Source organism: Ammospiza caudacuta, chromosome 1 (genome assembly GCF_027887145.1).
Source record: "Ammospiza caudacuta isolate bAmmCau1 chromosome 1, bAmmCau1.pri, whole genome shotgun sequence".
Lineage (NCBI taxonomy): Eukaryota > Metazoa > Chordata > Aves > Passeriformes > Passerellidae > Ammospiza > Ammospiza caudacuta.
Window position 1 is genome coordinate 35,560,866 of NC_080593.1, and position 25,782 is coordinate 35,586,647.

The 25,782-nt window shown below is 41.7% G+C and overlaps 1 protein-coding gene across 1 annotated transcript in view; it reads left to right on the top strand.

Moving 5' to 3' along the window:
* Positions 1–25,782, top strand: part of CHN2 (chimerin 2) — a 158,065-nt gene that overhangs the window by 118,813 nt on the left and 13,470 nt on the right. Inside the window, exons 7-9 of the mRNA XM_058801892.1 lie at positions 15,927–16,004; positions 22,117–22,201; positions 24,537–24,710. Of these exons, the coding sequence (XP_058657875.1) occupies positions 15,927–16,004; positions 22,117–22,201; positions 24,537–24,710 (337 nt within the window). The remainder of the gene's footprint in view (positions 1–15,926; positions 16,005–22,116; positions 22,202–24,536; positions 24,711–25,782) is intronic.

Consider the following 25,782-nt stretch of genomic DNA (forward strand, 5'->3'; position numbering starts at 1 on the left):
CTAATTTACTATTGAGTCCTTGATCTGATATTTGAAAATTCTTCTTTACAGCCTTAAATCTCTTATGGTTATGTTTCATTTCGTGTTTTTTTCTTGTGTGAAAAAGTGCTTGTTCTGAAGGTGGAGCAGCTCCCTAGAGTGTAAGCTCTGCAGGGCAGGGAACGTCTCTGTGTTTGTCCCCTCACTGTTGCCTTCACCTGCTCAAAGGCTCGAGCTTCTGTGCACTGTTGCAATGCAAATAATAAACACTACTGAAAAGTACAGAGTCTGTCCAGTCAATTGGAGTCTTACCCACGGATGAACTGAGGGAAATTGGGTGCCAGAGTCAATGCTCTCCATTGTAGGATGTTTTAACACGTAGTGACAATTTAAAACAGTAATAGTTCTATAAATTAGCCATGCAGCTACTTGATAATTTGCAGACTTTAGAAGATTTGCTGATGGTAAATATGATGACACTTCTTGTTAACAATAAATAGTGAGACTGTACAGATTTACCAAAAAAAGGAGAATTCTTACTCTGGGATCCTGTCCTAAAGGGCTTCTGTAAGTATAAATCTCTGTAAACTGCAGTATTGCTAAAGCATACAGCTAAGTACTTCTGTAAATGCAGAGAGTCTAATCACTCAATTTACTGCATGAATTATCATAAAATGTAACTGTAGAAGGCCTTTTTTTCTTCTAAAAAATTAAGTTTCTCTAGGCAATGGCTTAATGTGTAGTAGTGATTCCAGACACCTTAGCTAATAAAAATGGAAGTTTACAAGCTGAATTAGTTCAGAAAGTATTTTTCTCATTTAATGCTTCATGAGGTTATGGGTCCAGAGTCATCTCAGCTGAATGTGAACAGGAAATCATGGAAATATTGATGTTGTGCATAGCATGTGTAAAACTGCATTGAAAATAGTGGCCCAAATGTGTTCAGTAGGATGGATGGCCCATTTCTAATCTGAGAAAGGCAATTACACTAGGGCAGGAAGCAGAAGGTGAAAAATATACGAAGTAGAGGTCTGTCAAAATGACAAGGCAGAGATGACTGTTTAGAGCTGGTGCTGAACTGCAGAAGAGTCTTGACTGAACATTCACTGAATTCTTCTTCCTTCCAAGTGGAACATTTTATTGTACAAAAGTAAAAAATAAAAGAGCTGCTGTTGTTAGTTGTCTTTGACACTATAGTTTTGAAGGAATGTTTTAGACATTATTCTGTCTGCTCAGGACAACTTTCTGATTGCTTAGATGATGTTTTTCAGATATGGAAAAATCTGCCAGGTTTGCCACTGTTCTCCTTCACTTGCAGGTTAAATTTCTGTGACACTGGTTGGTGTGAAACCAAAAGCTAATCTCCTTATCCCTGACTGATCTCCAAGGTTCTTCAGATCTCATTTGGTGCTTAGCACCCACTGCTATGGTTTTAAGAGGTGATGCTTCCCCATCCTTGTCCCTTTCCTTTGCACCCTGCCAAAACCCAGTACCTGGTCGTTATTGGCTGGGTGTAGAGAGATGATACTTAGATGGCTCCTAACTCTTCAGTAAATATGTATGTTTTTCACACTGCTGAACCCATCACTGATCACACTGTCAGTGCAAACAGTTGTCAGGGGAAACAGTTATAATTGCTTTTTAGTGGCTTTTTTGTTAGCTGAGAGGAACCACTTGTTTATTTCCAGCTATTGGTCCTTTGTCCTGGCACCTCCCTAGGACAGGGCTTTATCTCACCCACAAATGGCTGATTTGCATCTTGCAGATGGAGGCAGCAATGTGGAAGTCAGTGGCACAGGAAAGTTCTAGAAAACTTGTAGCTGAATCTGGGTGATGTGATGAAGCCACCTGGAAGTCTCTTGAGGGTCACAGTTCCTTCAGGTCCCAAGGCTTGTCTGTGGTGTGCTACTGGAGCCTGCAGCTGAGGTATTGCTGCACCCTCTGCTCCTCTTCAGCACTTCTGGCAGTGGTATCTAGTAAGGGCACTCATTTTTCTGCCTTGCAACTACTTGGTGATTGCATCTGTGTTCTCTAGGATCATTAATTGGCACAGCCTGCAGCCTGCCCCATTGCTGCTACAGCTGCTTGTTCCTGAAAGCCAAGCCAGAAACCAGAGCTGGAGCGAGAGCCTCTGCGGTGGCTCGTGCATTGCAGAGCAAGGGGCACACACGAGTTGTGGGGCACGGTTTGCCTCTTGGTTTGCAAACAAATTCAGCACGTTAAGGCTTAAAAGGCTTAAACCTATCAAGCTTGAGGTGATTTGTGAATTGTTGCCTGAAATTGAACCTTTCTCTTCCCAACATTTTGCCACTGCTGGAATTAATGAAGATTAGTAAGAAAGCAGAAAAAAACCCCAGCTGGGAAGAGCTTGTTCTACACATCAGGAAAGTATCCAGGTCTGATGCCATGCAAGTACCATGCAGCACTGATGGCTGTGAAACTGGGATGCAAATGAAACATTGAGCACAGGGAAAATGGAAGCAACTGGCTTGCTATCCATGCCAGTCTGTGACATTACTAGGAACCCATGTTGGCAAGGAGCAAAAAATTGCTATAAATTAAGGTAAAACAAGGGCAGCATGCAATCATAATGATTGTTGACAGAAGATGGTGGGTCATTTAATGAAATCTCCCTGTATTACAGCAATAGTAAACCACCTTGTTAAACTTCTGAAAGATTAAATGGCTTAAAAATAAAGTGAAAATGCATTTAAGAGATGAATTAATTAAGTTTTTTTGAGTGAACAATAAAGTGCTCAGCTTATTTTTCAAATGTAGAACCAATGAGCTGTTATTTTTAATGTGGAAATAAAAACCATATTTTGGAAATTGATGTAATATAAATGAAGGCAATTAAGGTGTACCCAAAAGGATGTGCATGGAGCTATGTTTTTGTCTTAGTGCAGTGAAGCCTGATTTCAGTTTTATTGTGCTCTGGCAAGTTTTTGTCTGGTTTTTGTGAACTCCAGGTTTAAAATGCTGCATTGTCTGGTCCTCGCTGAGTAAATTCTTTGTTAATGCTTCTATATTAAGTGTGTCTGGCCCCTCGACAGGGACTGAAGTATGATACTTTGCAAACAGCTGAGAGCCTTTCCAAGGCATTCTTTCAGGAGCACTTCTCTGAGGCATGGCTGTGGTGTGTCCCTGTACCTTGCTGGCTGGGCTCAGTCTGTTTTTCCATTGGAAATCCCCAGAGAGCAAAAATGAAAGCGGAAGATGGCCATGATTCACATCAGCCTTCTAGGACATGAGTCTTTTGTTACTGCTTTCTTGAACTAGGAGAATGAGATTCTTTTCTGCTTGAAATTATAGAGTGTTTAGATATTTGCCTTTTGTTTTAATAGCAGAAAAGGCGTTCTCAGCGATATTGAGTCTGTCACCACAGATTAAAAGAGCCCAGGGGAACAACTGATTAACAGAAAGAAAATTAATGTAAAGCCTTTGTGTCTCTGTATTGAGCTCATACAGGGGAATACAACTTGCTTAGCAGTCATCATTAGAAGATCACCTTTGAAACTAGCATTTTATCAGACCATGTAGTGGAGAATTGTAATGGGTAATTTCTGCTCTTTTTTTTTACTTCTGTCTGATTTGCAATGAAAGTAAAACTCAGCTTTTCATGACCAAGCACTGAGGAGGCAGGATAAAGGCAGAAAAAGTTTGATTACCTGAAACTGTTCCAACTACTTTTAATGTTTTATTAACTGCTTTTAGCAAAACATTTCAAACTGGAAACAGAAAACTTTTTTAAAATACTTTAAACCCTAGTGTTTCCACATTTAAAAAAAAACCCTTAATTTGGCTCTTGGTCAGAACTTCCCTATGCAAAGTCCCTGGTCTGATGAGTCAGATGTTCTGCAACAAAACTGTTTCCCTGAAAAATTCACCCCCGAGTTCAAGCATGCTGGCTGATAAGATGTTCTACTCTTGAGATTAGCAAATAAAACATGATAGTACTTGATGAAGCAAATTAATCATCACTCTTCTTACTCCTCACCTCTGGTCCACCTCTGTGGTTTGCTGAATTCTGTCTACTCTGAATTAATGACAGTGAAAGCTGTGTAACATACTGTTGGTTCGAGGCTCTCTGCTGGTGCTGCCATCAGCATTGCTGAGACAGTAAAACTCAGAGTGTGTTTGTATGGGAGCTGTTACATCTCTTGTCTCATCAGCATCATGGTTTTCTGTGCTCCTATCCACTGCTGTGCAAACTACTGAAAGCCACAGCTTTGCTGCAGGAGTCTCCCAGACAGAGCTGGTTTGCACAGCTGTGCCCAAGGGAATAACCTGAACCTTAGTCTGCGTGGTTACACCCAGAAAAGGCCCTGCCTGGTTCTTTGGGCAGAACCACAAGCACACAGTGATGTCTCCCACAGATGCTGGTCAGCACTTAGGAGCAAAACCCTCCTCAGGCCTGAGCCTGACTCTGGGGCTGAAGCAGGAGCTGTGCCAGGGCACTGTCAGGTGATGGGTCCCAGCCCCAGCTCAGGCTGCATGGAGGAGTGCATCTCTGATGTTCCCAGACACTCAAGGAGAGAAGAAATTGATTGCTTTCTTTCCTTTCAGGGAAAAACAAAACAAAAAATAAGAGCAAAAACCCACCTGGAAGGAGCTTTTTATTCTTTATGCTCTTTGTGGAATGGCTTCACCTTCACGTGGCAGCATTCCTGCTGCCTGCCAGTAGCATAAAGAGGGTGGTAGCAGCTAACGTGGCCACTTTGACAAGTGTCTTCAATGAGACATCTGGTGCAAAGCAAAAATCTTTCCTCTGGAGAAAAACATTGGTGCAGATGGCACCAAGCACCACACACAGAGTGAGGCCAAATTCCCATCTCCCAAACAGTAGTCAAGTAATGTGTTTAAGATAATAAACAAATTCAGATAAATACCTTTTGTGTGTGATAATCACAAAAATGAGAATTCAGTGATTTCATGCATCTGGAGCTGAATTCAAGGCAGAAAAGTGACAACAAAGCTCACTACTTCCAGAACTCATGCTTTGCACTTTTTTGGGGTTTTTTTTCTGTTCAATTGACTTAAACGGGTCTATGAGATACAGATTAAATCTTTTAGCTACAAAGTGCTATAGCAGGACTGGACCTAATGGTGAAAATCATTTACTCTGTATTATGTTTCCCCAGCTACATTTTATGGTCTCCTCATCACAAGTGAAATAAAATAAATAGGCTTTAAACCAGTTACTGCAATTGAGCTACAGCCGTGGATAGGAGTATAGTGTCAGTCTTGCTTTCAGAGTACTTTAGAAGTGCTGCTGCTGATAGGATAGTATATATTCAGATTAACTGAAAACTGTTAAAGAATATAAGTATCAGAGTGTTGACAACTGTATATTTTTTAAAATGTATTTTAGTCTGCAAAATGCAAACTTTTTCCCTGTCTGTGGGCCAAGTGAACTGGAGTGTTAGGCCATGCCACTGGTAGCCCCACAGGTCCCATGAATTAAATTGCAGGCTGAAGAGTGATGTCATTCCCTCAGTTTTTTTTAATCTCCTTTTGTGCTGAGAGCAGCCATCTGTCCCTCTCCAGACAATGGTGGAAGCAGCTGTGCACGGTGTGCCATCAGCAACAAAAGCCTCTGCTTCATACCAGAGGGCACTGGCTGCAGGTCAGAGGGGTTATAAGGCTATCAGGGTCAAATGACACCTGTACAGAAAAATAAAACTAGGATTATACAGCCTTTGTGTGTTCATTCACTAGCAGAGAAGTGGGGTCAGCCTTTGTCTGAGTGTTTCTCCAGTGGCCATGGAAATGCCTATGTGTTTTCAAGGATAACTGTGCTGCTGCTTACCCAAGGAGTAATGGAGTAACAAAGACAGCTTCAAGCAGAGGGCAAAGCAACCATGACACAAAACAATTATTTTGAGGGGAAAATAAAACAGCTTGGATACATTTTGGTACTTTCTGCAAGTTCAAAGAGTGTGATTTCAAGTGGTTTGCATGTCCTATAACATGCTCTTCTAAAAGTGTAGTGAACCGTGCTTTTCATGTGCAGTCTGTGGCACACAGGAGTTCCCTCAGTGCTTTGTGAGAAAAGGGAAGCTGAACAAGGGCCAAGGTGCTCAAAACCTCATCTATGAGAAGAGGAAGTTAGTTATGCTTAGAGCAGTTTTTTCTGCAAGGTGAGCTGGAAGGAGCTGGACGAGGGTTCATATCCCATGGCATGAAATTACCCATTCCTGCAGGTGCCTTTCTACTTTGCCATATGTGGTGTCAGCCCTGTCCCAACTCTTCTCTTCTGTGTTGAGTCCATTTCAGAACAGAAACTGATACAAGTGTAAGTTATAGGGATCCTTCTTATATAACAAGGAGGAACATAACACATTCCTGGGGCAAAGTCCAGGCATATAGTGAAAAAGATAAGTGAACCTGGTTGAGTTCAGAGCCTTCTGTCTTTTCTTTAACCGCACATCACTTTTTTCTGCATGAATTCCTTCCCTGTTTCTAAGCAAACACACATTTTTGAAGCCAGAGAAATACCAGGGACCTACAGCCTTACCACTTCTATTGGGATGACAGCTGGGCTTTGACACTGTCACCACCAGGGTTAATGACATTGCTTAAAGGTGATGGGACAGAAGCACATATTTCACAAACAGGTAAGCTGTAAACACTGTGTGCTCCTGTCTCAGGGGCACGTGTCCTGGGGCATTCATGGAGGTACAAGTGAGCTCAGACAAGTTCTCAGACAGTCATGGCTGGGCCATCACCAAGAGCAGTGATCTTCTCCAAGCCACAGTTTCATTTATGCATGTGGACAATGGTTCCCTATTGCTCTCTTTGGTTTTTTGCAATGCAATTGATAAAGAATGCTGAAATGAAAGTTCACATTCATAAGCCACAGCATTTTTATAAAACTAGCATTTCTCCCTTTTTCATCTGGTTAAGGGCTATTGGTTCAAGCTTGTTAAAAAGTATTCTTTCAACCTGAAAGCATGTTGTGTTCTTATTTGCTAATTACCTACTTTGTTTCCTAAATGGCATGAATAAGTCCTTTCACCTTACATTGCCTACTGAGTTTATGCTTTTTTAATGGGAAAAAGTCACAAGATGCTGCAGTAAAAGGAGACAGAAATATTACTAATGATGGAAAACACATGACTAGGCCATTGTACTCTGTAGTTTATCTGAAGGTGCCATGACTGCTGAGCAGCAGTGAAATTCAGTCATGTGAATTAAGTTGGAGACTGAAGATTTAGAGTTCCTTCACACCACCAAGAAACCACCAAAACTAGAGAAAAATCCTGTTTGCCACTTCATGCTGATGTTGGCATTGTCCCCCCCTCAAATTGTTTATCATTCCCATTTCCCTGTGAGTGTTAAATGAGCAGACCGTCACACCATTGAGAATTTGTTCCTGAAGAATTGTCCAGGAAGAATTTTACAGATTGCCAGTTTTTTAGACAATGTGATCACCAGTTCATGAATCACTGGTTCACAAATTATTTGTTCCCTTCCAGGCTGCATAAATCTCTGTTTAACCCACAATAAAGTCTCTTGTTTCAAGCTGTCTTAAGCTAGGGCAAAACTTGGGGCGCTGCTGTTGGTTCCTGGGACTGCCACAGCATGCTTTACATTCTGGCAGCCCATCAGCATTTCTTTACAGCTCCTCCAGAGATCTGCTGGCTCTGCCAAGCGGTTCGTGGCTCCGGACATAAATACCATTCATGTCCCATGTTGTTTCTGGGAAACATTCATGAAGCCTGTTTTTCTCCACATTTTACCATAATCCCAGGAGGGGCAGATTTTTCTTCTCTATATGAGCAGGCACTCTGACTGTGCTGTATAGGTTTCGGTGCAGAGCATGTGCTGAAAGGCTGAGTTGATCACGCTCCAGGACAATTTTATTGTCACTAAGATATAGTATCAGAAGTCAAAATGAGAAACAGAATAACTTTTTAACTTCTGTTTTCTGTATTGTGTTTATTTTTGTGGTGTTAGGTTTCACTGTGTATGGAGAAGATAGACAGTTATTGTGTTTCTTTGGGATAATACCTGGCTGTAGAGTGTAGTAGTGTTTGAGACAGAGAAATGAGAATTTTACCAAAAGTGAGGGTGTAGGTGTTTGTGGAGGGTGCCGTGTGTACATTTGGGAGCATAATGAGGCACAAGGTCAAACATCCAAGCCTTGTGCCCACTGTACAACATCTGTATAGCACTGGGACTTATTGAAAAGCTGATATTACACAGACTTAATTCAGCCTCACAAAACATGGTCCTCAGTCTAGCCCTGTGTTTGAGCATGACATCCAGCTAGCTCCATTAAGCAGCTATGGTCAAGGACAACCCCGCATGAGCAAGCCTGGAAGCCCCAAGGGCAGGTCCGCTATTGCAGTGGCATCTCCAGACCTTTTGCCATCTTTTCCACTTATCACATCCTTTCAAGGGCACTGCCCTGCCCTCACAGGGCTTGTCTTCCTCAGAACAGACGTTCTTGTCTCCCTGCCTCTCTTCAGACAGGGAAGTAAGAGCATTAACTTCTCCACTTCTTTGTGGCAGCCCAGTGGGTTTGGCTCTGGTTCAAGCTCTGCAGTCTCCTTGCAGGACAACGATGATTTTAATCAATGGCAAGCTGGCTCTCCTAAACAAAGTACTGTTTATTTGGAAAGCAACATCTTCATGGTGAAAATGTAAAAATATGGGCAGGTTGTATAGGGGTATGGCTTACATGGTGCTGAGCCAGCATCCATTCCCCAGTGGATCTAGATAAAAACTGTAATGTTTAGGTTATTTTTTTTTTAATCTCTGTCTCTTTACTAACTGTCCCATATATTGTAGACAGCATGAGTCACTTCCTTCTTAACTCATTGAGGCCATTGTATGTCATATTAAACTCATTTTGTTGTTAGGCTATTTCCTCTGTGGGTGAGATGTCAAAATACTGGCTACCTACATAGTCAGTGTGAGAAATCTGTATTAATATATTCTTCCTTCTATAGTTACAATTCTTGAAAAAGTCCATTCAATGAGCCCAGATAAACCTATAAAGTTGCATGCAGCTGTTTAACAAATGATGTAGTGAGCTGAATATTCCATGTTTCCTGAGCTTGAGTCTTAGCCAGTCTGAAGTATAGGGAGTATTGATAACCAAAACAAAGTACAGTTGTTAATCTATCATTACATATAGATATGGTTGAGGCTGGTAACCTAAATTATTCCTTAATTTATTCTGAAATTGAATAGCTAACAGAAGAATAGAGACAGAAAATAGTACAGAGAGATATTGATTTTACCTGATTTTGAATATCTTATAGTAAAGCTTCTGTTTCTATGAGAGCCATCAGTTTTCCTGTATGATCCATACAGGACCTGCAAGAAGGCAATTCAAGCTCATCCATTTTAGACTTGACCTCTCATAGAAGACAATGAATCACTGTCTGGAAGTTTCTGTTTTTCTCCTCTGTTTATAAAGCAAGAACATGTTACTGTTTTAGATTAGACACCTGCTATGCATCCATCCATCCATCCATCCATCCATCCATCCATCCATCCATCCATCCATGCATCCTCTTCTTAAATGTCTATTTGTTAGAAAAATACTGTGTTAGTACTGTTGTCAAAAAAATACCATCATCATTGACAAAATAACAAGATCACTGCCAATATTTTGCAAATATCAGGATAAATATCATGCTTGAATTTTCATTTGCCCGCAGGCCAGATGTCATCATGGATAGACATTGATCTATACTGCGTGTGATAACAGTACTCATTGACAGACGCTGCAGGCAGGAAAATCCAGTCAGTTATGTGTGTTGTATCCCCAGAGGGAACAAGATGTATTCAGAAATCAATCCAGTGCAGTTTCCCTGAGCAAGCCCTCTTTGCAGATGAAGCAGCTCCTGGCAGCCCTGTGGGGGCTGGTGCTCTGTGGAGAGCTGGTGTTTCTCTTCCAGCACAGCAGCAGCAGTGGCCGTGGTGTGCAGTTCTGCTCTCATCTGCCCCACTTAGTCCTCGTGCCTCTTCTCTCTCTGCCATTTTGGTCATGAATGGGTTAGAACTTAAGCCCAGAGGAGAGGATCATGAACTTGGCCAGGAAAATGTCATTAATAACCTTGACAAGTATGGAGATGGATTGGAAAGGATAAAGGAGAGAGTGGGAGGAAAGGAAGTTGAGACAATAAATAGGCTAGACCTGCTGTTACCATGTTAATCTCTACAGGGTTATTTGAGGGAATTGCTGTGGTAGTTTATACTGTGCTTAGGTCCTTTCCTCAGTTCTGCACTATTTTTTCCATGATACTGACATAGTATTTGTAACACAATGCCTATTTATTATAGTTGGCAAAAATAAGAAATCAAAATACTATTTCAGATATACTGAATACAAAGGTGGATAGGAAATACACAAATTATTGCATTCAGTGGTAGAATTGCCTGACAACATAGAATCTTTTAATCCACTCACTATTTTTTAATTGGAGATGGCTATGTAATTGCATACCACTTAATTTGATCTCCAGTTGTCGTTCCGAAATAGACAATAGTTTATTCTATTAATACACCATAAGAGGCTTACAGCAACTATTATTTTTAATAATAGTCTCACTAGTCTCCTGATTATACACTATTTCACCTTTGGCTGTTGTATTGTTTGGTTGACTGCATTGTTTTGAGAAAAATAATCATACAGAAAATGATTCATACAGAAAAAATCTGTTTGAGGAGGATTTAGAAAGGAGATATGGCGTCTAAGGGAGATTATATTTCCATTTGCTGCAGGTAAATTATAATTTTATCTGTGGAGGAATGGACTGAATACATACATGGTCAGAAATCAGTGCATATAAATGACAGCTGGTTGCTAAGATGCTAATAAATAATCAATCACATCAATTTAGGAGATGTATGAGTATTACAATTTTAATTACTTTTAACATCAGAGCATGTACTTTGGAAGTCTTCCAAGATAATAAACTGTTTTAAATAAACAGTTTCTTTTGCTGTGGATTATCTGCAAAAGATAGGTGTGAGTGGTGGTGGTGGAAGTGCAACCAGGTTCTCCAGAGCAAGAGCCCAGTGTAGATAAGTCTGCTGTCCAAACAATTATGCATGTTGTTGACAGCTGCTAAGTCATAGTTTTCAGAGGTACTGGTGGCTATTTAAAAAAAAGAAAGTTGAAATCCAAGTAGTAAAAAGCAAAACTCTAGATAAATGCTAATCCTTAAAAAAAAGCCCAGTGGGGTTTTTTTGGTGTTTTTTTTTTGTTTTGTTTTTTTAATTATTAACAGTGTTCCATTTACTGAATGACAATTCACCTTGAAAGGAAGTTTTCTGCTGGAAACAAGAGACTTTTGGGTTGGGGTGAGGAAGAGGCAAACCAGAGAGCAGCAGCATCCCAGTAGCTGTGCAATCTGACTTCTCCCCTAGCCCCTGGCCACATGTTGTGGATCTTCCTGGCCCTGCTCACCTGTGCAACCTCTGCTCGCCTAACTGGCACTGGGAGCCTTCCCACGGGAGAGAGGGTTTCTTAGGAAAGTGGGGTTTGTGAGACCAGGCTGGCAAACACCACTCTTCAGGCATTGTGCTTGGCTTTGTGTTCAGCATGTTTTCTGCTTGGAGCTTGTTTCCTCCCACTGTTTCAGCAGCACAGAAGCCTTTCAATGGCAGCTCACAGTGCCGTGGCAGCGGGAGGCACGGACCGGTGGGACTGTGGTATGGCAAAGGCCTTTGGCTGACTGGCCTCCAGCACCATTTCCCCTCTGTGCCCTGTGTCCTGCTAAGAGATTTGAGATTTGCTAAGAGGTTTCTTTGACGTGTTCTGAGTTTGTCGTGGGAAGAGCTCCGTGGGAGAAAACTAGGAAAAACCCAATAGCTGCAAGATTCCTGCTCTGTGTGTCATCTCCACCACGTGTTTGCGATTGAGCAAACATAATCTGTCTGGCAGATAACCCAGCGTGCCGTGCCTGCAAGGAAACAGGCCTCTCTTTGACCTATGACTGTATCTATGTGCAGAGTTAAGTGTATTTAGTTAGAGTTCAGTCATGGATTTGTCACAGCTCCTCATCATGGAGAAATCTCCATTTCTCTTGCGGTGTCATCCGAAGAGACGTGCCTGTGCTTTTCCTTTTCCCCCCAGCTGTGTCCTTCTGCAGGCAGAGCAGCAAGCCAAGGATGTGCTGCCTGATCTCCCCTCCCTGCCAGCCACAGTCTGGCATGGTGGCAGCTCAGGGAGAGGAGCCACCCCTCCCACAGTGTCTCTTCCCACCCCGTTGGAGCTGGCACAGACAAGCAGGGCAGCAGGCAGAGTTCCCTCACCGCTTGCTTCCAGCAAGTCCTCTGTGCTGCCCACAAGACTGCAAGAGAAATCGTACCACATGTACACAACCAAAAGCTTCTCATATTTCAGTTTGCTCTTTCCTGTGCCCGAGGCCTTTGTTAGCAAACAAGATGCCAGTATTTGGGGCAGAGACAATGGTGTGGTTCAGCTCATGCTGCAGAGGAGCACTGGAAATCGTGCAACAGCTGAGTTGTCACCCTCTTCCCCCCTGCTCCGCCCCTTAACTTTCTTATTCTGGTTCAGTGACATTTATTTGTCTCTAGATGCCCAATTTCCTATACAGCACATCTGTTTTACAAAGAGACTAGTAAACTAAAAATATCCTTTAGACAGAAATTCTGTGATCTGAAAACACAGATAACCCATATTCGCCTGCCAGCCTTCACTGGCTTCACATTCAGTGACAACCAGCAGTAATATTCTTAGCCAGTGGCCTTCTCCTCTTTAGCTGCAGGCTAACTCACTAAGTTGATCAAGATATGCAGTTTGAATGAGTTGACACCATGTGCAGCCAATTTTGTATTAGGAAAAAGAAAGCAGATAAAAGAAGAGCACTGGCTTGAGCCTGTGGTATCAGGAACTGATTGCAGCTGAGAATTCGTCATTGCTGAAGTTTACATTGTATTTAGAGAAGGAAGTGGTTGTATGTGTGGTCCAGCTTGTCTGAGGTTTGCAGCACCATTTAGACACCAAACCTGTTGGGCTTTGATTAAGCTCCTTAAGAGGATGCAGTCACTGCTGGCCTTGTGTGCACGTCCTGTGTCTGCAATGAGTCCCCCTGAACAACTGTCTAAACAGGGCCCAAGCAAGGCATATTCCCAGGGGATAAATAAAATTTCATATATGATAAACAGTAAATAATGCTCTGCCTTAGTCATATGAACCGATTTGGCTGAGTTTTCCTCCCTCAAGTCTATTAAGTTTAATGCTTTTGTGTGAACACTCAGAGTTTCCATTAAATATGTCTGTATGTCTGATCCCAGGATGACACTCTAATATTCCAAAAATAGTCTAATAAATTGAAATTCCAAGATGTATCATCATAAGCCTGTCACTTGAGTATCAAATCTGCCATGTTATATAAAAAATATTGGTTATATAATGGGATTTTTATCAGTCTAGTGACATAAATGCAAATATTAGAGCATTATTAGGAAACCAACCTCTCTCTGACTTTGGATGTGTTATGCTGGAAGTTAGAGAAAAAGTAGCTTATGTACATGTGGGGGATTTAGAGGCTGTAGCTTCAGAGGTGTCTGACAACCCAGAGCTAGTTTGGGGGTTTTCTTTCTGATAAATATAAATACATTTTAAATGGCATTGAGGAAAGAAACTGGAATGTGGTAAGAACTTTGAGCAACTCCAAAGTTTCCTTTGTGATGGCCCAAACTGATGCCATTGCTGCTGGCAAAAAGCAGTACTTTCTACCTCTTGAAACACATGGAGAAAAAGCTGGGCAGCTTTGGTCCGCCTCATCTGCTGGAAAGCAGATAAAGGTCCCAAGCTAACAGAAACTGGGACTCACTACAAGAGGACATATGGAAGAGCAGCAGGGATTTCCTGCAGGCAGAGCAATGTTCATGCATGCATCCGCAGCCAGTTGTCACCAGTGGTCAGATAGCAGTGCCAAGCCCCAGGGAAAGGCTGAATGGGCAGCAACTGCTCAGGGAGCAGAGGGTTTGTGTGGAAGTCCTCCCTTCTGGGGGGCAGAGGCTTTGTAGTATGGAAGTGTGTAAAAAGGGCTGTTGTGAGTTACCTGAAAAAGAAAGGAATTAAATGTGCTATATATAGAAATAAGTGCAGGGTTTTATGAGTGAGAAGCTGATTTTGCAGGTTGCACAACTTCTTGAAAACCCTAAGTAGGGTACTCTCTGAAATTGCACAGTCTGATGTTACTGAGGGACAACCATCTGTCCCCATGGGCTTTCAAATCAGCAGAGCATCACTTTTACTAAGCACAGGCAGTCTGTGGTGGAGGGGTTAGTAAGTGAATTAGATGAACCTCCTGACTTTTCAGCCTGAGGTAAAAGCAGACTAAAAAAGATAGATGCAAGGTCAACCTCACAAGTTAATATAAGTGAATTAAATATTTCAATTTCACAAATTTTCTGGGTTAGTTGAAGTGGGGCAGACTGTAAAAGGCTGATGTGATTTTAGTGTCTCCGGTTCAAATAGGCAGTTTTCCCAGTAGCACTGGCAACTCCCCACTCTGCCCTATCCCAGCACTTTGAGCATCAGGCACACCTCTAGACTTCAATCTCACAGTGCTCTGCCAAGCAGGTAACTCCTATCCTCCTCTTATGGATGGGGAATTGGAATACTTAGTAAAGGAGTAGAAGAAGGGAGCTGGGGAGAAGGAGCCAGTGGGGAGGGGGCACTGAATGTGCTTCTCAGCAAATGCTCAGCATCAGACATCCATGTCCTGGGTCACAGACCTACCTGCCTGTAAAAAAGTGGATGATATGTCCAAACACTGAAAGCTGTTACTGGTCAGGGTCCCCAGGCCTCCTGTCCCTGGGCTTTAACTAGAAAACAGTTCCCCTCAAAATGTATAGATGCAGGTAACCAGAGCAAAGGACAGCCACTCTCGCCACCTTGAAGACCCTGTTCTGCAAACAGGGCTGTGCATATGGGCCTCCTGCATCCTTGTGAACTCCCCTGCTCCTCATCCATGTGAACTTTCCTGCTGCATAGGGCTCCAGGGCCTCCAAGCCCACATAGTGCCAGCTGGGCTTTCAGCTTTCCCTGGCAGTGAGCTTCCTCAGTGCTACCAAGTGCACACAGAGAAAATGCTTAGTTTAAACCATGGCATAAAAGTGCTATTAATGCTTGGAGTGCTGCTGGTTTTCCCTTGTACATGATAGGAAAAGGAAAAAAAAAAAAACAAAACCAAAAACTAGAAAGATTTTTTGCCCTGTAAGATTAAACAATCATCATGGTTTTAAGGGCTTAATCTGCTAGTATGCAGACTGCTGGCTGATAAGTCTCTGAGTCTGTGTGTAATTGGATGCAGCATCGGATTCGGTAGTGTGGGCTTTCCAGGGGCTTTTTGTTTGTTTGTTCATTTTTTACCACGCTGCAGAGTAGAAGAGATCTGTCCCTGGAGATGCCTTTGGGGGTGCAGCTGTAAAGCTGTGTGCCCCCCAGCCGGTATTTCAGCACCACCTATCTGGAGACCCCCTCTGGGGGAGCACAGAGGGGGAGGCTGCTCAGTGTATGAATTCAAGCTATTGTTCGAGGCTCACATCTGCCTCAAGAAACTGCACGGCACAGGCCGTTACTTATTCAGATGCAGAAGCTCCTTCCGTCCCACAAGACGGCCCATTCAAGTCACATGCCAGAGGTCTCAGCAGAATGGGCTGCAGCTGCTTCAAATCTGCTGTCTAACATCAGAAGCACTTGGACAAACTGTACCGTGCTGACTACAGTCAGGCTCCCCAGCGCCGAGGAAGACAGGGAAAAGATTTGGGATCCCAGCACGATGTTCTCAGAGGACCTGTGGCTGGAAAATGAGAAAAACTGTGCTGTTGTTCACAAGTCCAAGCGAGGAAGGAAGCGCCAAGAGCTCCTGGCTGTGGCCCTGGGGGTGAAGGTGGGAGTCAAGGGGGCACTTCTGTGGCAACCTCTGAAACTCTTTGCCTATTCACAGATCACCTCCCTGGTCAGAAGAGCAGCCTTAACTCAGAACGACAACCACTTCAACTATGAAAAAGCACACAATTTTAAGGTAAGCACAGCTTGCTATTGTTTTCAGGTTAAAAGTCCTGTTGAGATGCCTCATCATTTATTTTTTGTTGTGATGAGGTTTGCATGCACCTACTTATACTAGCTCTAAGAAAAGTGTTGAAAAATTTTTTTTTCTTTCTACTTTAAGTTCCATTAACTGATTTCTTAGTATGCTGTTACATAGGCTCTTAATCCAAATAATGGTTTTCCTGCTAACTGTACTACTTGACTGGCAGTTTAACTCTTTTTCACAGATTCAGTTTTCTTTTTTTATTCAGAAACAAAGTACTTCATATGTATTGCCTTCATCTTAAGCGTATCTACTTTTAAATAAGAAAAAGGTCCCTTTTCAAAATCCAGCTATTATCAGAAGCCAGTAGGATTTTAACAGCAAACATTTTGCACCATTTCTGGTTTCAGAAGAAGTTGAGAGAGCTGGGGTGCCCCTAACAATAAAGCAAAGCACAGTGGTCAGTATTGTCTCCCAGCTTTTGTTCCCCCACCATATGCTAAGGAAATGTTCTCAGAGTCCCACTGAGCTATAGGATCTGAGCTTGTGTTTGCTTGTCAAACTGAAATAAATCACTGGGCAAACACAGGGATGTTTAAATGGATCATCCTGCTGCTGTCTGTACATACAAAATCAGATTCTTAGGGATTCTTTTCCTGAGTGCTGTCTCTGGCAGACTGCAGCAGGGAAGTGACTCAGCTTTGGAAATGGACCTTCCAGGCAGCTTGTATTAAAATGTTTTGCCAAAAGGACTGTGCTGGTTTCAGAGCATGCCAGCCAGTTACCGTAGCTAATGCTGTCAAATTGTATTTTGATGCTTATTGGAATGAGCATCAAGAATAAGGGGCAGTAACAAGACAAGAAAGGAACATATCTCAGCTTTGAAACATCAGTTTAGCTAATGCTCCTTGAGGATGCTGATCTCGGTCACTGTCAGAATAGCTCAACTCATTAGCAGAACAAGAATTTTCTGATACTCATCTAGGGCCTGTCAGAAAAGGAGAAGCAGTGATCAAAATCATTTCACTTAAAAAAGTTTCACTTCTTATTTTCTACATACTCTGCTGTGCAGACATTGCTAACCTCTGCAGTGCTTCTGCTGTCGTTGGCAAATCAATAATTTAATATTAGTGAACAAAGCAAATAATGGCATCCCTTTTCTCATTCCCCTTCCTTGACCCAGTCTTCAGGAAAGTCAATATTTATCTCTTTGATCAGCGCTGAAGAAAATAGGGAAACAGTCTGTGTTTTCTTGCTCGATTAAGCTAACTTTCATTCTTTCTGGGTTTTGTCCTCATTATCATTTTAATATCAAAACTATTTTAGTTTAACTAGAAAATACTTTCTCATGACTGAGACTTCTTTCCACTCTGACCCATGCATTCTTTCCTCTTCAAAATTTCCCCTGTTTTGGCTTTGATTTATAGTTGGATCTGTGCCCAGTTAACTTTGTGTTTGCACAATCTAGCTGTTGTACAGTTTCTGTTCCTTTCTGTTTCAAAAGAATCATAGTTTAACTGGAAAGCCACATGATTAAAATAGATATGTATTCAAAGACTTGACAGCAGAAAATAATTGTTCTATCCTCGTAAAGGCGATAACAGACCCTGGGGAGCAAACATTTTAAAAATAATTGTCCAGAAAGGTCAATCAAAAGTTACTTTTCCAAAGGAATATATTAGAACATGTCCAGTTGTTGAACAAAAAAATGTGGATATTGTACTCAGAGCAGAATATTTAAATTTAAAACATGGCTCAAGGCTAATATCTTTAATATATTCCATATCCATTACATAAAAGGGTTAAGAAATAATTTTAAAAATAAAGAATGGCTTTATGGGTCTTGGGGCAAGATGCTTGATGGCTTTTGACAGCACTCAGGCTATGATGATATGGGGTTTATCTGAAGGACAATGCTATTTTGAAGACATTCAAAAAGTTGTCTTCCCCATTTTTAGGTGAATACTGATGTGCATTATATCATTTATCTCAGTTTCTAGGGATAAAGGTTATGTGTCACAGTGTCCCTCATATCTTGTCACAGGCAATTCTTCATGAACAAACAGGCACTCTTTAGCTTTTTGTCCTTTAAGCACGAAGAATCTAAAACATGAAGGGCACATTGCTAGCGAAGCTGATGGGATTTTTGTATGCCTTATACCAAAGATCTTACTGCAAGAGGGAAGGAACAAAAGCAAGAAATAAGTGCAAGGCACAAATTCAGAGCAAGGATGGCTCTCCCTCCATCCTTGCCAAGCTAATACAAAAATTAAAAAGCGGCACTGAGGTTTGGAGTATGAGGGCACCAGGTTTATGCTCTTCTGGTGCCCTCTATGCTTTCTCATTCAACCTCTCTTCCAAATTTCAAGACACTCAAGGCAAGTGGACAAAACAAGATTTAGTATCCAGGCTGATTTGTTAAGCTGTGTTCATCTTGAGCACACCCTGCAGTCACATGAATTTAGGTTTGGAGCTGGCGTCTGTCTGGCGGGACAGCTTTGCCTAAGCCAGTGCAGACATACCATAACTCAGGAAAGGGAATAAATCTCTGAAGTTCTGTTTAGAAAAACACAGAGGTATTTCTCTAGCTCTGTGGGTGTCAGCCTAAGTGGATCCCAAAGTCCCCTTGTGTCTTGTTCCTGTTCGGATCCAGCACATCTTTCGGATGTGCTTTACCTGCCAACTTCAGTGGGGTCCCAGCTGGTGGTGAGGTCAGCCTCGTGCCTGAGGGTAGCAGCATGGAGTTTGAGGATGCTCCACACTTTTTGTTCTAGGCTGGGAATTCATGAGAGGGCTTCTGTGCTGCTTTAAGTGAGCAAATACAGCTGAATAATGTGCGTTTTCCACAATACTGTGCCTGTTTGCCACCGTAGCATGGGCAGATCCCATTTGCAGGCAGGCTAGCAGAGTGAAGGCAGCTGATTACAGAGAAGTCAGGAGATCTGCCAGGAGACAGGGGTCTCTGGGATAAATTTCCCCTTGTTTTAAGCACTGCAGATAATACTGCTTCTGAGAGACAAAGCGTTTGAGGGAAATATTTTTTACAGACATCACAAAGATTATGTGCATTCATTTAAACAAAAATAACAGCAGAGTCAGCCTTTCTTCCCTTCAAATGGCTCAGGTTCAGCAGGAGTCTACAAAAGAGTCTAAATGTGTCTGTATTTAGGCAAAAGTCTGAAAAAAACTTATTTTCTTGGAAAGCAAATAGAAACATCTTCAGACCCAGTCACATAAAACCAAAATTGTCCCAGAAACAACACTGTATAACATCAATTAAAAAACAAAAAAGCATTTCAATTCAAGACAATTGTTTTTGTTCATTTCTGCAGTATTGCTCACAGCATTATTTTGGTTTGCCACTGTACTAGCATTCCTTAACTTTGGTCTGAGTTTCCCCCTCTGTGGAGATGACTCAGACACAAACTGGAAGTGAATAAGGTGGCACCTGCAGGGGGAATGCTGCCATTTGAAAGCAAGGGCACCAGGGGGGGCGAAGGGCAAAGAGAACAGGAAGGCAACAAGAAGAGGCATGCAGGGTAGTGTTGTGTGAGATTGTCCAGCAGAAAAGAGACAGTGAATGTAAGAAGAGAATTTTCATTGGAGGAGGATGAAAGACTGAACAAGAAAAGTACAGTGTATAGTCTGAAACGTCAGGGGGTTGGCTTATTTTAAGAAATAGTTCCCTGAAAATTCTTTTTAAAAGTTTGAGTTATGTGTCAACTGTAGCTCAGGCAGCTTAAGTCTGTGTGTACACAGAGAAGTCTACTAAGACTTCAGGATGGGATAGGAACCAGCAATAAATAGTTCCAGATCATAGTTCCAAAAAATCCATGCCCGGTGTATTTGTAATGATGTGGTTACAAAGGATGGGGCAAAAACTAAAGCTCCATTTCGAAAACCTGTGACTTGCTGTTTACGTCTCCTTGTTTGAAACAGAGATGACGCCAGTCTTGCAGTAAAAATTCCCATTTCACCGTTCAAAAATACTGTTTTCTTAAGAACAGGCTTCCTCCATTATTTCTTTAAAATCAATGACAAGCCCTAAGAGACTTAGTTCAAAACTGCATCTTAAGGGAATTTTTGCACCTTCATCTAGAAACTTTTGAAGTTCTCTCTTTTTTTTAGTTAGTTTCCCTGTTTCAACTTGGCCAGAAACCACCAAGACTAGCTTTTCACAGAGTATTTCAGCTGGAGGCTTGCCATTTGAGCTAAAATGCGGATCCGTGAAAAATTGGAGTGAATGAATAAAGAGAACTCAACCTTTGAGGGCCACCAAGCTGAATGGAACAAGGGAAGGATGCGCTGTCAGCACTTCTCAATTGGAGCCCACAGTCAGCATTGATGACTTTCCAATTAATGGCAGGAAAGATCAAGGAATAATCAGCTGCCATTTTCAAAATAAGCCTCAGCCAAATCTGTTGAAATAAGCTTTATGTAAAGTGAACAAGTAGGCCCCAAATATCCTAGCAACTGCAATGGACTTTATTTGTGAAATGGTGCATTTTTAAAAGTCCTGGCTGAGCTCTTCCAACCCCTTCTCACAAGGTTAGCTTTTGTAAACTGCTGCAAAGCAGAAGACACAGCTAGTTATCTTCCCACAGCAGATGATTTTCACCCACAATTAAGTGCAGGTGCAGACCTACTAATTATGTGGCTTTCAGTCTATAAATGATAAAGATGCAGGCATAATTAGTTTTATCTGTAGTTTTGTAGCCACTCAAGGTCGCATAGTGCATGTGACTGAAACTCAGGTCATCAGCTGTTACGTACAGCCATTTACCGTCACAAAAAGCTGTGTCTGAAATTCATGCTACCCACTCTGCAAAATGAAATGAAATTAACTGGGAAAGAAGTATGGGGCTATATCTATTAATATGTCTATCTCAAACTTTATTGCAAAGCCTTGTTTCACAGATACGTGTTTTTCTGAGAGGTAAAATACCATCTCAAAAAAGTCAAACATTCCAGTTTTGATCTTTCACTGTCAAAAGGGAGGAAGAACTACTATTGCTTTAAGTTTATTAACACAATTATTTAACTGTGAATAGTTGGTCAGGAGCCATTTGCAGTCAGGCACATTTTTATCTCAAAGTCAGGAAGAGAAGTCTGTATTAAAATCACAATACTTCATCTTTCTGGACTCAAGAGTACAGGCTTGTGTTGGTGTGATCCTGCAGACAAATGAGGCAAAAACATTAGCATGCAAAACGCTTGGTCTAAAACTTTACAGTTTATCTGAAAAAGGCCAATGACTGTTTTTTCACTCTATGAAAAGCAAAGAGCAGCTTTTCCCATCCCAGGGGTGGAAGTGGCCTTTCAGCCATCCACCCAAATGGGTAAACAAGAGCAGAGAGAAGGAAAGGATGCATTAGCAGCCAGAGTGTGCATGATTTATGTTTTGTTAAGCTCAATTAAGTCTCTGGCCAGAACTAGCTCATACCATGCCCATTCACAGGGGCATAGACCTCACTATTTACTCTTCATTTCAATGAAAATTAAATGCTTACTTTACCAGAATACACATCTTAAATAAAAAGATCTTCTGCTGTAGCTTTGGAAAAGCAGTGGCGGAAGCAGCAGTGGTGTGCAAAACATGGCTGGGGAGATGTGGGCTTTGTCAGCACACAAATCATTTTATTCTTCTTTATTTACTTGTGTGTGGACTGCAGCAAAATGAAGTTTGATCTGCTGAAAAAAGACTCTATTGACATTTTTCCTATGTGAGTTCAAATTACTTACTAGACTGGGGTAGGGTTTTATCTACAATTCTTTGGATTATTAGTTTTACTTATTTTTCTCCTGGTTTCCTCCCCTTTGCTATAGCTAGAATGTCAGCAGGCAAAAATTATTTGTTTTCAGTGTCATCCACAGCCTGGTTCTCTGCTATGTTAAGCGTACTGAAAGATAAACTTCAAGATCAAAGCAAATTTCTGTTCCCATGGTTTATTTCATCTAGACGTTGGAAGGATGTGGGCACTATGTGCTAAAGATTTACTCCTACTGAGTCTTCTGTTGTTTATCCATTTCAGTTGCTCCATCTGTCAGACCATCTGCCTCCCAGTGACCCCATTTCTTTCCCCCACCCCCACTTGTGTTACAGGTCCATACGTTTCGGGGTCCGCACTGGTGTGAGTACTGCGCCAACTTCATGTGGGGTCTCATCGCTCAGGGAGTGCGGTGTTCAGGTAGCACTCCAACCTCTTCTGTCACTCTCCTGAAATGCTCAGACACCTGTCCCACCCCAGCCTGCACTCCCTGCAGGAGTGGAAGGCTGGGATTTCTTTAAAGAACAAAGCAGGAAATCCTCGCATAGAACTTAAAGCCTTTTCATTTGCCTCGTTAGCTGGTTCAGAAATGAAGCCATCAGCCCTTTGTTGCTGAGTTACATCCTCTCCTAGTACCTTGATCCTGCTTGTGCCTGCTGTATACATTCAAACTTGTTCTTTATGATTAAGTTATCCCTGATTTTTTATGTCTTAAGATGCAAGCACTGGAAATGGCAAAGCCAGCCAGCAACGAGGCTTCATAACTCCTCTTTTTGCTACCAACTGCTGGGAAATGCCCTCATCTGCAAAAAAGACTGCTGCCACCTGTTTCCCATAAAAATACCATGCATTGCTGCAAGCCTGAAGTATCCCACCTCAGGATAAAAACAAAAAATATGACATTCATTTTCCAAGAGGGATTAGTTTCTGGTGCCTGTATTGGCATTTTAATAGTGCCTAATTATTTTAAGTTTGTTTGTTCTTTTGGGGAAAACAATTTTTGTGCAAAAATGCAATAATCATCACATCATGGGCTTTTGGATTCAGCAAGTGAATTAGTATGTGGTGCATTACAAATGCATTTTCATAACTTATTTCTGCAGATCTGAAATAACTTCAAAAAATTGTTTTTCTTACCTCTTCCTGCCCTGCCCTCTGGGCATTCCTGATCTCAGACTGGCACCAAACACATCCAACCCTGACATCTGCCTTTCATAGGCAGAGGAGGTGGTTGTTACCTAAAATTAATTTAGATCACAGTTTGAAGGACCAAAATAGCTTTCACAAATGCACAGTTTTAATAAGTGTAGTCTCAGGTGAGACTGTAGGTGAATAGTGGTAACACAAAGAATATGAGAAGGACATTAAAAAAGAGAAATAGCAGTTTGCTTTTCAAGCTATTTGATCTTAAACACAAGTGTGCAAAACCTGACCTCCCTAATGTACAGCGCTGTATTTGTTCACATACATAAAATATTAAACTTATGAAAAGGCATATTTATTTAGTAGGAAACATAATAGTCTCCCTCATAAAATTATCAGCATTTAACTTTAACTACACAGATGCATTTAAATTTAACTTCACATGCCTGGAGAACAGCACTGAACACAATGCAGGCAGGATCCTATTTGCAGCTTCTCACATTTGTTTAGATTTCACAAATAATGAATTATGCAGTAATAACTGCACAGAGAAACACACAAAAACCTACCCAATTCCATTAAATGTTTAGATGTGCTTATGATTTTCCTTGATTAATATTTTAGAGAGTATAATATTGAAACATGCTGCAAGTAATAGTCCTGTTTACATTTTTAATAGCTTAATGTTAAATTAACTCAAAGGGTCATCAGTGATGAGCATGACTGGGAAGGTATTAAAAAAGGAATCAGAGTTATATAAGATAATGCAATTCATGGTGGTGGTGTTTGCTTTACTGAAGATTATAAATTCATTTGGCTGAATACTTGAATCTATTAGAAGAATTCAATTTGTGGAGGTGAAGCAGTGGTGGTTTAACAGAAACCCACCTGTGCAACCAAGGGCAGTATTTGGCTCTGGAGTAAGACACCAAGAACTATTTGTGAAATGAATCACTTTTTTACATCACGCCTTTCACAGCATTTTATGTGCCTAAGCTGACCTACAGGCTAAGCCACGGGGGACACTTAGGCACCAGTGAAGTGATGAGCCAGGGATGGGGAGTCTGCTGATGTGGCAGAGCGAGCCAAAATGTGACACTGCAGGAATGTGGAAGGGGGAGTGAGGCATGCTGGCTCACAGCACTGTCCCTGCTGGAGTGCTCAGGTGAATCTGAGGTTCTCTGACCATGATCTGTGCTAAGCCGCAGGACAGCCAGCCACTGACAGTAACTACTGTGCCAATTTTAATTACAGCTAATCTAAAATACCCACAAGTTAAGTCTCACATGTTTAAATGCAACACCTGGAGCTGTGTGTCCGGTAATGAACTGATCCAGACTGCACCAGCAGTCTCCTTCATCTCAGAGGATAAGGGGCATCCAGAGTTTTTAAAGCTTTTTGACAACCCTGCTAGAGTTTACTTGTCCCACCATGAGATTTTTACACATTTTCATTCTCATCCTTCTCATCTCCACACTATTCTATCTTTCCTGACTGGTGTGGAAATTGTTCCCCTTGCTTTATGTAGAGCAGGGAAATAAATTGTTAGACAAGACCTGTCAGCATTAGTATTAATAAATGAATGAGTTAACGTGGCTAACTCTGCTTGTAGACTGCGGGCTGAATGTACACAAGCAGTGCTCCAAGTACGTGCCCAACGACTGCCAGCCAGACCTGAAGAGGATAAAGCGAGTCTACTGCTGCGACCTCACCACGCTGGTGAAGGCCCACAACACCCAGAGGCCCATGGTGGTGGATTCCTGCATCCGGGAGATCGAAGCGAGAGGTGTGTGTGCTTGGGAGAGCAGCAGGCACAGCGAAAGGAGGATGACTTGAATTATGTGCTGAGCTAGAACACAGTGCTGTGCTCCTGCACACTGAGGACAGGATGAGAAAATGGGTTTTTTAGTGCAGGTGATACATTGCTTTGCATTAGCTAGTAAAATTAAATCATGGCATTCCTTAATGCGATTCCCTGAAATGCTTTCTGAAAACATGTCAAAACATGTATTACGTTACACTTCTGAAAGGGGTGAACTTTAAAGTGAACTTTCAAGTTCATGTTTATGTGTCTTTTTTCATTACTTTATTTTAACATACCTAGGGACACATCCCATTTCAGAGTAATCAGTTTAAATCAAATCCATTTTTAATAACCTTTATGGACATTGTGGGCAGGAGAACACGAGTGACTGGAAGTGACTCGGGCAAGTGAGGTCAGGGCCTATGGTGTTTTGTGGCAGGACACATCTCATGATGCTCAGTTACTGACTGATGGTTCCTGTGGCACAGGCAGCACGTCACAGCCAAAACTCAACCTTGTGACAAGTTTTTGGTTAATGGATGTGTGGCAGATTGAAGGAAAAACATATCCCCTTCAATAATCATGTATCCCCTCTGTAATATTCATGTATTTTTCCTTTGGATAGCAAATGTGCATGTTGTGCTGTCCAATAAGCCAAATTTTCCTGTTAGTCACAGCTTCAGCACAGGAATCTAATAATGTTGAATTCATGGCATCCCAGTAATCTGCATAGCAACACACTGATACTAGCCATAGGGATTTCAAACCCACACATCATCTACTGAATTGACTCAAAGACTTACTAGTAAATCCCCTGCACTGCTCTGTAAAGCTCTAGCAGGATTATATCATCATCACAGGGACAAATGGAAAGAATAGTATGGACTAAGACAGAAGCTTTACTCTGATGATATAGCAGGGAGCCATATAGCATTTGAGATCTAATCACTTACTTGTACATTTATTGATTGAGATAAAATCTGCTGCCTGCTCTCCTTTTTTTCAACATCTTTATATTTCTTTCCTTAATTGCCATAGAACTATGAAAGATTCT